The sequence below is a fragment of the Lotus japonicus genome, chromosome 3, assembly GCF_012489685.1.
Source record: "Lotus japonicus ecotype B-129 chromosome 3, LjGifu_v1.2".
Lineage (NCBI taxonomy): Eukaryota > Viridiplantae > Streptophyta > Magnoliopsida > Fabales > Fabaceae > Lotus > Lotus japonicus.
Genome location: NC_080043.1, coordinates 31,309,285 through 31,323,590, shown reverse-complemented (window position 1 = coordinate 31,323,590; position 14,306 = coordinate 31,309,285). Strand labels below are relative to the sequence as shown.

General features: G+C 36.7%; 2 protein-coding genes across 3 annotated transcripts; both read left to right on the top strand.

The window, feature by feature from the left end:
- The first annotated feature begins 4,108 nt into the window (after window positions 1-4,108).
- Window positions 4,109-9,186, top strand: LOC130749274 (uncharacterized). 2 transcript variants are annotated; one of them, XM_057602605.1, is made up of 6 exons: window positions 4,109-4,448; window positions 5,193-5,241; window positions 5,333-5,493; window positions 5,582-6,391; window positions 7,334-7,525; window positions 8,389-8,556. In XM_057602605.1, exons 1-6 carry the CDS (start codon window positions 4,251-4,253, stop codon window positions 8,404-8,406), a joined length of 1,428 nt encoding a protein of 475 aa, XP_057458588.1. In that variant the 5' UTR covers window positions 4,109-4,250; the 3' UTR covers window positions 8,407-8,556. The 2 variants fall into 2 exon arrangements, with proteins under 2 accessions (XP_057458588.1, XP_057458587.1); XM_057602604.1 differs by having other exon boundaries at window positions 4,110-4,448; window positions 8,384-9,186.
- Window positions 9,187-10,604: 1,418 nt separating this feature from the next.
- On the top strand, window positions 10,605-13,313 carry LOC130749273 (clathrin light chain 3-like). The gene is made up of 3 exons (XM_057602603.1): window positions 10,605-11,074; window positions 11,154-11,307; window positions 12,643-13,313. The coding sequence occupies exons 1-3, from the start codon at window positions 10,737-10,739 to the stop codon at window positions 13,006-13,008; spliced, it is 858 nt and encodes a 285-aa protein (XP_057458586.1). The 5' UTR covers window positions 10,605-10,736; the 3' UTR covers window positions 13,009-13,313.
- The last annotated feature ends 993 nt before the right edge of the window (window positions 13,314-14,306 follow it).

Sequence of the window (14,306 nt, the reverse complement as noted above, 5' to 3'; positions counted from 1 at the left end):
AGAAAATGGGGTTATTCTGGCTAGGTTGTTGGACTATCCAAGGACTTGAAGGGGGTGGGTTTTCACATTTACCATGAGAGTCCGGTTTCACCAAAATGTTGAAAATAAAATTTGAGGTGTTTCCGCTTTTGCATATATATATATATATATATATACATATATCTGATTCATTTTTGGAAACTAGTTAATTTATCATTTGCTTAAGAACTCCATGTTATGGTGAAACCTCACTCTTGCCATCTCGTCTTGTCATATGTATATTACATGTTGATGGTTGAATTGGAAGTCACTTCTTTATGAGAATTCACCTCATATTTGTAGTGATATTTTCTATAATCCATTCATAAAGTATATATATGTTATCCGTAGAAATTTAATGGTAATGATGCAATAGTGCATGTTGGAAAAATTAGGCCCCTGTCAAGTCGTGCATGTCGTCCTCATGAACATGAATATGAGTCTGATTGGTGGCTAAGTTATGATAAATCAGGACAAGATAAGAGAGTTGGAGTATGGATAAAATGTGGTAAAAGCAATACAAACTCTTATCCTAAGAGGTAAATAGTATAATGATAGGATATGATATAAACAATGAAATGAATTTTTTTTTCTAAATTGGAAATCTAACAAAAGCAAAACGAAGCTAATCAATCCATAGGGAGTCCTTCAACAGAAGGACTTCTAACTCTAGAGTTCTACCAGGTTGGTTTCTAGGAAATCATCGTTTATGGAGGTTGATGATGATGAGATTGCAATGTGTCATGGTTTTGGTTATGATTGTGTGAGTGATAAGTACAATGAATAATGAAGCTAATTCAGAAAATCAAAACGTCGATGCAAGTGACAATGAATTTGGAAGCATCATGAATTGTGATGAAATTCTATGTTATTTTGGCATATTCTTTATTTAATAAGAATTGAAATTTTCTTATAAATTATATTCCTTTAGATCTTAGTCCATTTCTTCTAAAATTCCTGTCTCCGCCCCTAATTCCAAAACATGTCACTAAAATATTTTTAAAATAAATAACATTTATAAGTTAGGAATTAAATTTAGAAAGAAGAAGTTACTACATCAAATTTAATAAAAAAATATAATTAAGTTCAAATAATAAGTGAAATTCATCACTCAATATGTGAAGTCTACATCTAACACATGTTGACTCAAATAGTAAGAACGAGTCACTTCTATTATGAAAGTTATGTAAGATCAATGTTTGATCAGTGGTTGCATCTCTATGTTTTGATGATTACAATTAAGATTTGTGATGATGAACAATTATGGTACCCTAACGTTTGCCTGGTTAAGATGTGATAAACAGGTTCTGAATCTGACCCAAGCCTATTCGTTCAGAAGAAGAAGAACCAAAGGTTACTAAAAAGAGAGCTCTTTAACCTACCATGTTCGTTCTGAACAGTGGCAAATACTTCAGAAGCTCTGAAGATGGAAGCTCTCAAGAAGTTCTGAAGAACTCAAGTCAGAAGTTCTGAAGACCAGATGTTCCAGTGGAACGGTCCAGAAGCAGAAGACTCAAGTTCTGAAGACCGGCAAGAAGTTGGTTCTGAAGACCCAAGCTATTCTAGCTCTGACGATCAGAAGTTTTGAGGAACTTGTTCAGAAGCAGAAGTTGCAATGTCGGAAGAATCCAAGCTTCAATGTGACGATGATCAGAAGCTTCACCAATGTTCATCTGAAGCTCCTTGATCACAAGTCAACTGGTGAAAGGACAGGTCGCTATCACAGTACAACGACGTACAAGTCTCAGTCTGTCCGCCACCTACCTTGTACAGCCTAGCAGTCTGATATTACAGAATTGCCACTCCAACGGATAAAACCCTAGCAACGGCTACATCACAAGTCTTGGAGTATATAAAGGCTGAAGAAAGAAGAAAGAAGTGAAGAAACTTTGCTGAAAACATTCAACACATTCGAACCAATTCTCTTAGCATTATTTCTTCACTGCTCTTAAACATCTGAGTTTACTATCATCTTATTAGAAGCACTCATTGTAAACCCGAAATCTTTTACATCTTGTTGTAAAGTTCCTTAAGAGACCAAGGTTGGTCGGATCTTAAGTGGACTGAATCAAGGCTGATTCAGTGTTTAACTAGTCTTAAGAGGATCGGTAGATCAGCTTCTTAAGAGGATACAAGTGAGAAAATCAGTGTATTGTTAGTCACTTAGCAGGTGCAAAGTGCAGTTGTAACATTCATTGATTCTAGTGGATTGCCTTCATCAGAAGAAGGAAGAAATCACCTTCACAGGTGGACTGGATTAGCTTGAGCTTTTATCTCAAGTGAACCAGGATAAAATACCTGCGTGCTTTATTTCTTATTCTTCAGCACCTAGTTTTTATCTTTGAGTTTTCGAAAAGACACAAAGTTTACCACTTATTCAAAAACTCTATTCAAACCCCCCCTTTCTAGTGTTTTTTGCACCTTCAAGTTATGTGTTGGATTCTCGTTACTGATTGTGTTGGTGGACCATCTGTAAGTACATCTATAAGCGACCTATGGTCTTAAAGACATGTCTTGATATGTGGGAGTCGAAGCCACCTTACTTTTATCAATAAAAAATAATATATGTGAAGTCTACAAAACAAAATTTTAAAATGTAAAGTTCAACATTCAAACCATCTAAAATGTGAAGTTCAGGCTCTACCACTCAAAATATTCTTAAGTGGTCAACTCATTCAAAATATAAAAGTCTTTATTATAAGTAATTGAATATTTATAAATGTATTATTAATTATTGTATTTTTACTTATAGTATATACGAGGCATCAACAATAATCGGATTGGGATCCTCTCCAGCCCAAAATCCTCTCCCGCCTCTACGACTCATTTATAGCCATAGATCAAAATAATTAATGGTTGAGATGTGTTGAGGTGAAAAAAGTAATTTAAACATTAAATTTTTTTAAGTGTGATATACACTGCTAGACCCTCCAGCAGCTGGAGAGGATCCAAATCCACAATAATCCCTATCTTCATTTATAAATTTTTATCGGAGGATTTTCGTTGTCCTTCTCATCTATACGGGTAAAAATTCACCAAGTTCGATGCTCTAATGAGATTCTTATATTGTGATAAAAATTATCATCCATACCCATATAAATTAGTTGGACACACATGATAAATTTCAATTGATAAAAGAGAATAACTACTTTCAAAAACAATACTAATACTCTCCCCATTTTAAAATATTGTCAACTTAGAGAAAAAATATTTGTTTCATAATTACTGTATATTTAGAATTCCAATAAGAATTAATTGGTGTTTTTTTATATAAGAGCATCTCCAATAGTAGTATCTAATGTTAAATACATACTCATATGAATATCTATTTCCATTGGAGTACATATTCAATTCCAACATTGCAAATATGAGTATGTGGGAATAAATACTCTACGCTAGACTTGAAAAGTAGACTTGTATTTATTACAAGCACTTAAAATTAATTAAAATGGAGATAAATAATAAAATATACAAATGTGATGTTGATGATGTGATCCATTATAGAAACTTTTAAGAGTTGTTGGTTTGGAGTAAAAAGTTAGTAAAATGATGTAGATGATGTGACATTATGGAGAATTGTAAAAATGAAGTGTAGATATTTTAATGAGTATGATGAGCGTAGATGCTCTAATATCTCTATAAGAAGAATAAATGATGAGAGATAATACACTTTAAATGATAAATGAGAAGTATTATGTTTTAAAATGTTTACAAAATTGATTGTATTTCTTAATATGTGTGTATCTTTTTTAAATGGACACTTATATTGAAATAGAAGAGTAAAAGCTTAGAAAAATGGTAGTGATTGTAGATAGAATTTCTCCCATATTAATTAATTAATTTGGTTTGAATTACCAATATATCTTTTTTTCTTTTGTTTTTGAAAGAGAATTACCAATATATCGATCTAATCAATTGTGATTCCACGTGATGAACACGCCGTCTTAATTTATTTTTCTCGTGAAATGCACGGGATTTATGGACTATTGACACGTATTTTTGTCTTCTACACATAATTTACTACCAGTCTAGAGTCTACCATAATAACCAAACAGGTCCCACCACTATAAAAAGGATTCGACCCCGTCTCCTCCAATAGACTCACTCATCCTCACCACTGGTATCAGATAGATTCTCCATCCAACGAACAAAATCTGATCCCAGAAACAAACCACACACTGTCTCAATCTAGTTCTGTTGGTGGTTGATCAAACTTGATCACTGTGGAAGTGATGAAAGCCCTCACCAGCTATGGTTCTAAGGCCATTTCTGAGAGGCTAGGAGTTCAAGTCCTACATGTTTCTGATAGACCCGAGTTTTGTTTCTCCCTTCGTTTCAGGAATGATAGAAAAGGCTCCAACTTTTGGCTCCTCAAACTGGTCCAAAACAAGGGTTATTACCCGGTTCATGCTCTGCCAGCAAAAACCCAGGTCTATTTCTTCCTATGCTTACTTTCCCAATATGTTTTAGTTGTTTGAATTATTATGGGTATTATTCTGGTGGTCTTCTGGGTCTATATTGAACATCTTGTTTGATAGTGCTATTGCTTTGCTTCCCTCTTCTTCCATGGTTGGCTGGTTGCTATTAAGTGGGGGAGACCCTTGCTGGATTCCCAAGCTTTGTTTCTGTTATTCTTTTTTTTTTTTTTAATTTCCTAACAATTCTAGTATAGTTGTCAAGCAGTTCAAAAGTTGAGCTTGCCTAGTTGTCTCTCATCTTTAAGTTTCACTTTTTAATCTAAAGATTCTCCTTTTTTTGTGAGTATGATGGATCTGAAAATTGGTCACACATGTACCAAAAAAAAACACAACCTAGGTAACCCTAAAAAATAGCCTTATTACTTTTTTGCTTTGTCTCCCATTCCTGAGAATGAGTGATTATCAAAATGATTGATATCCCTCTAACATCCATTTGTTTCTTCCTTTTCAAAAACATTTTTTTGCTAATGTTTTTGTTTTTAATTTTTAACCTGTTCAACAATCTTTTGATTTTATTTTGTTTAGTTTGTTTGTCCCCTAGTTTTTATATATGCAGACACTTTTTTCTTTTTATATAAGCCAAACAATTGTTTAGAAACTTAGAAGTGTTTATCGGATTGTTTTATATACATTAAACAAAAGTAGTATTTTTTCTTATTTGATGAGAGATTGTCTTGATGTTCATAAATGATGCAGGTGGACTTGGAAGCTGCGGAGCCACAAGTTGCACAAAGTGAACAAATAAGTGGGTTCTAAATTCTAATGGCATTGTACATAATTTTTCCGCTGCCTATCCTGCAGACCTCAAATTCCAAACTTTGTAACTTGTTTTGCAGATGAATCAAAGTTTGTTCGCGTAGCATTTCAGTTACAAAAAGATTGCGACTTTGGCGAACAGTTTCTAATAGTTGGGGATCATCCTATACTTGGTTCCTGGGAACCTACTGAAGCGTTGCCAATGACATGGTCTGATGGGCATGTATGGACTATTGAGCTGGTGAGTAAGATCTTTTTTAAAATTATTAAAATATATTCTGATGTAAAAGTTTTAGAAATGTTGCTTATGCTCTGAATTGTGTTATCAGGATATGCCTGTTGGAGAGTCAATCCTGTTCAAATTCATACTGAAAGGAAAAGAAGGTGATATTATATGGCAGCCAGGTTCGGATCGAGTTATCAACACTTGGGAAACTATGAATAAGATCATAGTTTTTGAGGATTGGGAGAATGCTGAACTTCAGGAAATAATAGAGGAAGATCAATTTTCTCAATCAAATGAGAAACCCCAGGATAACTCAGAAGTGCTAATTTCTGCTGAAATTTTGAATAATCCTCCAGAGGCACTGGAATCAAATGAGAAACCCCAGGATAACTCAGAAGTGCTAATTTCTGCTGAAATTTTGAATAATCCTCAAGAGGATCTGGAATCAAATGTATCCCAAACATCTGGCATTCAAGATATACAAACTGATGCAGAGGAGAAACCACTTGCTGAACCAGTCCTGCAACATCTCACTAGTGTTAGTAGCTCTTCCTCAATTGAGAAGCCAATGGCCATGGTTGCAGAAAATATAGATTCCTCTGAGGATTTCGTGGAAAGTACAAGCCACCAAAAGGATATAAGGAATATGATTCAACAGAATGAAGAATCTGCGAATAGTCCCAGAAATGATGTTGTAATACATCATCTTGGAAGGAATGGAAACGCTGCACCACTTAAGAATCAGGAAGGGACGATTGCGGAGCGAAGCTTATTTGATTTTGAAGGAGGTCCTGTTCTTGTACCTGGCTTAGTCCCGCCAAGTGAAGAAGCTGGCCCAGGTGAAGTTGAAGAAAAGACTACCATGGGCCCTTCAGTTGAAGCTTTAGAAACTCAGGATCAGAATATACCAGAGGTAACTGCTTGATGAGTGTAACCTTCAGTTTATCATCCTGTTCTAACTTCTCACCTACTTTTCTTGACCACACCTACCATGGCAGAGCATTGTTTGATTCAGTTACTTTAAAAGCACTAGTTGATTTGAACTTGGGGTTTGCAATCCACTGAGAGGAAAACTGTTCAGCTAGTAAACAAAGTTTCTTGCTTCCCTTGTATAATCAACTATGCGTATCAATCAAGTGACTTTTGTCCATATTCATGGCTCATAAGCTTGTTTCTAGCATAAGCCCAAAAGGCAAGGAGTAAAAAAATGTTTCTGATTTAATTGTTATCATTAGCATATCTAAACCCCATTAATAATGAAGTGCTCTGATAATCATAGTCAACAACTAAAGAGCCATCCTTGACCTTAAAGTTGTTGAAGAACACAAGCCTTAAACTATTTACATATGCTCTCTCAAACACTTGCATTAGCGCTTATGCTATAAATAAGCTCAAATAAGCTCTTCCAAACGGAGTCAAAACTTGCCGTGCAAATTCACATGTTACATACAAGTTACCTTACTTTATAAACACGGGGTTGGCTATCTAACTTATCCTGAGGAGAGTTAAACAACCTCATTTTTAGTGGACTACTGATTTTCAATACACTTTACTTGATTACATTGATCCAGGCATCCAGCTAGGATGAGGTTTGTAATACTTGGGGTATGTTAGACAAGGCCTAGAAGTACAATTACTCTTTTCCATTGGATACAAGCATATGGTGTGTGGTTTGCAATAAATTTCTGTTTAGTGTAGTTTTGTAGTGCTTAAACAAGGGATGACAGTTGATACCATTCTTTAAAGCAATATGTAATTATGCATTTTGTGATCTGATGCAGCTGTTAAATAGTTGAATCTAGTGTTAATATCTCTTGCATGTGATTTTTCTTGCGCTAAAACTGAAAATGTTCAGTTCAGTGAGGAGCAAGAATTGAATGATGACAAACCTCAGGAGGTAAATGCAACAATCCATGATGACCCAGAGCTGCTTGACAATGAGCATGAAGAGCAGTTTCATTTAGCCTCAGCAATGGAAGATAGATCAAGGTCCGACCCAGTTTATGGTAATCCTTTGCAAAATGACATCCAGTGGGGCCGTGAAAAGGTAAATAAGTTTCTAACAGTGCTTGGATTCTTTTGATGTCAACTTTACAGAACCACTGGAAGAAACATCATTGAAACTGATCATGAGTTGCGTGATTGTTCTGATCATGTATTGTATGGACGGTGGTAGGAGTTGGTGGCTCTCCTAGGGTTTCCTCATATCCTGGGGAAGAGGATCAAGTTGGTCCTTGCGAACAACTTGATATCCCATCATCTCCACCTGTACGAACTATGAGATTACCCCAAGGATGCCTTCGGTATCCAGGGGTTGCAGACTGACTATAAAACCCTGTTCAAAAAGCGGAACCCATTAGCTATCTGCTCTCAGGTTGGAAACACAAGCTATAATAACAAAAAAAAATTGGACTCTAGAACCAGTTACAAATACCTACCAAGCAAGGTAACTTGTTACCTACAACATGTTGTTAGAATTCGGGTTAGGTCTAATCTACACCAAAAGTCAGTTCAGGGGTGATGATTGCTCTACTCTCTATAATGAGTAGTGACTATTTTGGCTTTATCTCTAGTCAATGTGAGATCTCTAACACAAGTTATCTCACTTTATAAATACATAGTTATCGTTATCCAAACAATACACATATCTTGATTACATCGGTTAAGTTAGACAATGCCTACAAATACAATTACTCTTTTCCATTGGAAACAAGCACATGTTGTGTTTTACAATAAATTTCTGATAATTATAATTATGTAGGGCTTCAACCAGGGAGGGACGGTTTTTTCTTTAAGGCTATATGTAATTATGCATTTTGTAATTTGATGCAGCTACTTAATTTGATGCTAGTGTTGATATTCTGTTAAATGTTATTTTTCTTGTGCTAAAACTGAAAATGTTCAGTTCAGCAAGGAGCAAGAATCTGATGATGGAAAACGTCAAGAGATAAATGGAACAATCCATGATGAGCCAGAGCAGCTAGACAATGAGCATGAAGAACAGTTTCAATTAGCTTCAGCAATGGAAGATAGGTTGAATTCCAAGCCAGTTTATGGTAATCCCTTGCAAAAAGACATCCAGTGGGGCCGTGAAACGGTTAAGAAGTTTCTAACAGTGCTTGGATTCCTTTGATGTCAACTTTACAGAACCCCTGGAAGAAACATCACTGAAACTGATCATGAATTCTGTGATTGTTCTGATTCATTTGCCTAATTTTTTATTGGCTTGGGAAAGATGGAAAGGAGCTCAAGGTGTTTGAGGATTGGACACCTGTTATGTTTAGAGGATGGTGTTTTATACTATGCTGTCTGTGTTTGAATACCAACGTGAACTGGCGTTGATCCAACGGATGTCATGAGCCTCTTTCATGTTCGGTGCATGAGAAGTCGTGTTTTCATGTGAGAATGTGCGCAAACGTCATTCAAACAGAAAACCAAAGTATCAAACACAGCCATATTAGTTAGATTTGTATTGTTCTTCTTTCAGTTTTGGCCACTTCTGTATAGTACTAGAAGTCTCATTGTGGCCAGGGAAAGAGCTCTTGTTATGTATGACATACCTGATTTTTCGCAAGTATCTGTTGTAATAAGTTTCTAAGGAAATTTTTTGTTTCCTATTTCGATCTTATGCTATCGGATATGGAAAATTTGGATGTACATTTTGTAATAGTTAATCAAAGCTACATAATGGGTTGGAGTTGGACATAATAGTCAGCAAAATTGCTTTGAAAGTTGAAACTGTGCACTGACTGCAATGTTTGATATGTGTGAGGTTGACAGCGTACAACAGTGGTAGTCTCATTTGTTTAGGACAAGACTGGAAATCATGATAAATACGATACATCCGAGTACTACATTGTTTGAAGGTGACGTTACTTAACCAAACTCACATGCCTCGTATAGATCTACTTTTCTTCTTTCAATAATGTTTAGAAGCCCGTTTGGTAGATACCACAACTGGATAGGGAAATATAATCATATCCTCTTATATATGTTATTTGTTATGTCTGCAAGATATAGTAACATAATTTTATTTCTTATCATATCTTCTTCATGGGTTAAAACTTATTTAGTCATGGCTAGACAATCCGCCGGTTTATTAGCGGTTCTGTAGCACAAAAGCTGAGACAAAAGCACCTTTTGTAACACATGAGACTTGTATATGTCACCAACCAAAGTCTCCACTATTTTAAGGCAATTTGTTTCACATATAGCCCGTTTTATATTCAAGTCCCATAAAAGCTTCAACTTATTTTTGAGTGCATGCACTCCTGCAAAAAACGTATCATCACAAATCACACTTCCCATGCTCATATGATGCTGTAAAGAGTGGTAAGAGCCATCCACTGATCCACGATCAATGATAGAAAGTCTTAAGGAGGAAGCTTCCATTGCAAATTGCAGAACTTATCAAACTTCCAGAGTCCACTTTCTACCTCCCAATATCACAACAAAGTCAAGGGTCCATTTTCTACCTCCCAATATTATATTGTTCCTCTACCGCCAAATATCTCAAATCACAGCCACATAGACAAATGGACACGACGAAAGTAGGACCGCACCCGCCCCACCAAATCCATATCATTAAAATTTGATTAGAGCATTTAAGCGGAGCCAAACCTCTCTAGAGTTAGGGCAATCTCTCAGGCAATGTACAGTTGTTCAGTGCCTCATTGTCCATGAATTGTAGTGGAAATTAAGCCCTTAATATAATATTATTATACATATTACCATTGCATATGAAAATCTTATGGGAGCAAATGCCCCCTCATGACTTAACATAGATCCGTGCCTGGTTGTACACTATCCTCTTCCGACTACTGCATGTGAACATCCCTAGCGAACACCTTAATTGCTTATTAACAACATAAAACATTAATATAGTTTCTTAATATATCGATGAAGTAGGGAAAGGAAGCACTAGTCACGCAGCATGTGAATTGTGAACATTCCATCAAGGTAGTGAGTGGTGGGACAGTGAAGCACAGTATAGTGCTGTCCTAAACCACAAAGAAATATCGAAATCATTCTACTGTACACTCAGCTCTACATTATTATACCCAAACTTGTCACTACCCTATTGGCCAGTCTTAAATATTTCACTCCACCTTAGACGAATCTACGAACAGTAATAAAAACGGTGTAGGATTAAAAATACACTCGACCGCATTTCCTGAAAACCCCTCCTTCATTAAACACGCCATTCGAATTCCAAACGCCAACTCACCTCACCGCGATCGCCGGGAGATTACACAGCCATGTCATCCTTCGGCAGCTCCGGTCAGCCGTTCGAAGACGACGGAGTCTTCCTCGGCTACGATCCCCGACTCCAGTCACAGCGCTTTGACTCGTTCTCCAACTTCGACGCCGACTCGGTCAAGGACTCGGCCGGTGACGATGCGTTCTCGTCTCAGGCGGTGCCGGAGACTCCTTCCCCGCCGCCGATCTACTCTGCAGGTGCGGGATTCGCCCCGTACTCACCAGAGCAGAACGGGGAGGGCGCTGGTGGAGGCTTCGTTGCTTCCGATGGCCCGATCTTGCCACCGCCGGCGGATTTCGCGCCGGAAGAGGGGTTTGCCTTGAGGGAGTGGCGAAGGTAAGACCGTGGTGATCACTGTTGTTTATTTGTTTGCTTGTGAGTTTACGATTACGATGGTGGTGTGATTTTGATGCAGGGAGAACGCGATTCGATTGGAGGAGAAGGAGAAGAAGGAGAATGAGACGCGGTTGCAGATCTTAGAGGAAGCTGATGAGTACAAAATTGGGTTTTACAGGAAGCGTGAGGTTAATGTTGAGAACACCAAAGCTTCTAACAGGGAAAGAGAGAAGGTAATTTCAATGCACAGTTTCACTTTTCTGATTGAATCTTCTGAGTTTCTATGGAGTTTTTTGTGATTCTGCTAGATGAATTTAATTATTTTGAACCGATGGCGTAAGTTGCAGTGCTTTCTATCTTAGTATTGAAATTGGGTACTTATATGTATATATCTTAGTTAAGGGCTTAAGGTCATAATCCTACACAAATAGTGCTACTATTCATGAGAAAAGGAACAAGAATGTGATAAATAAATTCAGTAGATCAACCACATTAGTGACAGCATTAAAATACTTCTCTGTGTAAAAACTAAAAAGAGATAGGAGCAATCTGAATGGTAAAGCATTCATTTTTCGCTAAACCTTGCCGGCACAGAAGAAGATAGATTTTTGCACGCATAAATTATAGCACAAGTAGCTTAAGATTGACCAGCAGAAATATATTAAGATTGTATTGTGTTTCATGGTTGTTTTAATACTGTTGTATTGCGCATAAGGCAAGTAGAACACAAATACAAGCATCTGATATAGTTTACCCTATTTGGAAGAGCTTATTTGAGTTTATCTAATAACAAATGCTTATGCATGTGTTTCAGAGTGCTTATGTAAATAGCTTATGACCTACATATTAGTTGTTTTGAGCTTATTTTCCTAAGTTCTTCAAATTAACTGATGAATAAGCGCTTATTCCTACATATAACCAATTTTGAGCTTATTTCAATACGCTTCTCAAATAACCTTATGAAAAAGAACACTTAATGTTGAAAGCGTTACCCAAATGCACCTTTAGTCAAAGTGTTGATGTATTAAGCTCAATCCTTACTCCAAGTATCATGTTTTGTTATTCAACGTGGGTTTTTGGTTCAAGCCTAGGCAGGTCCAGGTCATTTCTCTACTGACGTTTGGTTGAAGTTACAATATCACCAACTCTAGCTTGTAACAAAGATTCACAAGATTGTAGATATACAAATCTAAATCTTGCTAGAATTTGAACCAATAGAAAGATACTTATATTAAGTATTAACTATACCAAGATTTAGATTCACAATAGAAGCATCTTTCTATTTGTTTGTATTCTGGGATACTCTGTTGTACTGATAGTATCTTCTATTGTTTTGTCCTGTGTCACTATTTCTGGTTTGGCCTTTTTATAATAACAGGAACATTTTTCTCTTCCGCAGTTCCACCCTTCTTGTTTCTTAAAGTATTTCAGGTGGAGCTTGGAATAACTATCTCAACTATAAATGACTGAAACTAAATATTTTGACTACGTCAAGCAATAATTGTATTAGGATTTTGTTTGTGAACTCTTAAGCCATCGTGTTAAATATATTACTCACTGTGTGGCAGCTATTTTTGGCAAGCGGGGAGAAGTTCCATGCCGAAGCTGACAAAAACTACTGGAAGGCAATTGGTGAACTGATACCTCATGAAGTGCCTGCTATACAGAAAAGAGGGAAAAAGGACAAAGAGAAAAAGCCTTCCATCATTGTAATACAGGGGCCAAAGCCAGGGAAACCTACTGACCTTTCAAGAATGCGCCAGATATTACTGAAGCTCAAGCATAACCCCCCTCCACATATGAAGCCCAAGCCTCCTCCATCTTCAGAAACCAAAAAGGATGCTAAAACTGGACCTCCTGATGTAGCTGGTTCAAGTACTACACCTCCCAAGGCTGTGGCTGTGGCTACTTCAGAGGCGGTTGCTGTGGCTTGAACTTGGTGCTGCCTATTTGTTGAATTCTACATGTGAAAATTAGGTTCTCAAGTTTGTGATGGCTTTAAGTTTGTAAGCATCTTATTGTAGTTCTAAGTAGCAGTACTTTATATAGAAAAGGCCTGTATTGGTTTTGGTTGCTTAGTGCATTGGTATATTCTCCTCCTCAAAACTTAATTTTGGCTACTATGTCCTGTTTGTGGCCTATCTAGATTTCTACTGTACATATTTTTATTAATAGCCTTGTCCAAAGTTCTATTTTGGAATCATATTTTCAAACTAATAGTGGTTTTAATAGACGAATACATCTCTGTTAGTATTGTTAAATTTAGCCAGTTAATTATAAGGCAGGTTAGTCAGTTTGTTTCCTGATATGCTGTATGCAGTTATTCAACACTGCTTGTATATATACTAAAACACACATGAATGAGGATCATAATACATTTTGCAATCACATTCAACTCGTTTTATGGTATCAGAGCAGAAAAATCTGCTCTGCATGCTCAACCGAATTTCCTACTGAATTTTCCCCTAAATCGAGATTTGTTCTACACAGTGATCTTCGATTCTTGTTAATCAATTCTCTTCTTCTTTGATCTGATTCTTCTTTGATTAGATCCTTTTTCTTGCTCGGATTCCTCTTCTTCTTCAATCTGAATTCTGGATCCAGTGCTGGAAATACACAAACTGATGAGTCTATAAATCCTTCTAGCATCTATTATCTATATCCTTGAGAAAATCCAGGAGCTGTTCTTGTCCCTCCATCGCTGAATGGAGCCAATTATCATTCATGGAGCATAGTCATGAAGCATGCCTTGTTGTGGAAGAACAAGACCAAACTTCTGGAATAAACCTTTTCAGCTCTTGTAGAAACTGTTCGATTACATGATGCTTAGCCCTCTCACCAGAAATAGCTCGGAGCACGATCTACATTGATAATGAAACTAATCTATGGAATGATGTGAAGGATCGCTTCACCAAGAGTAATCACTTTCGGATTTCTGATCTTCTTCAAGAAATTCACTCAATCTGCGGAGGTGAATGATAGGAATGCAGGGTTAGTTAGGAATTGTTAGTTGTTAGAAAGTTAGTTAGACAGTTATAAGGCATGTTGCCTATAAATAAGAAGTGAGTGAACATTAGGGTTATATTTGTATTCAGTTAGGAATTGGGTTTAGAGAGAGAAGTGGTTCTCTTTCTAGGGTTAGAGGGGGTGTTTGGCATCTCTCTCATGTATCTTTCCCCTAATCCCCAATTGGGAATTAGGGTTTTCTATCAATAAAATCAGGGTTCTATCA

What these genes read in the sequence shown, in the direction of transcription:
- LOC130749274 (XM_057602604.1), top strand. Translation starts at nt 4,251, where the DNA reads ATGAAAGCCCTCACCAGCTATGGTTCTAAGGCCATTTCTGAGAGGCTA. An exon ending in AGGATCAGAATATACCAGAG is followed by an intron (nt 6,392 to 7,333) that starts GTAACTGCTTGA and finishes GAAAATGTTCAG; the next exon opens with TTCAGTGAGGAGCAAGAATT. An exon ending in TCCAGTGGGGCCGTGAAAAG is followed by an intron (nt 7,526 to 8,383) that starts GTAAATAAGTTT and finishes GAAAATGTTCAG; the next exon opens with TTCAGCAAGGAGCAAGAATC.
- LOC130749273 (XM_057602603.1), top strand. Translation starts at nt 10,737, where the DNA reads ATGTCATCCTTCGGCAGCTCCGGTCAGCCGTTCGAAGACGACGGAGTC. An exon ending in GCCTTGAGGGAGTGGCGAAG is followed by an intron (nt 11,075 to 11,153) that starts GTAAGACCGTGG and finishes ATTTTGATGCAG; the next exon opens with GGAGAACGCGATTCGATTGG. An exon ending in CTAACAGGGAAAGAGAGAAG is followed by an intron (nt 11,308 to 12,642) that starts GTAATTTCAATG and finishes ACTGTGTGGCAG; the next exon opens with CTATTTTTGGCAAGCGGGGA.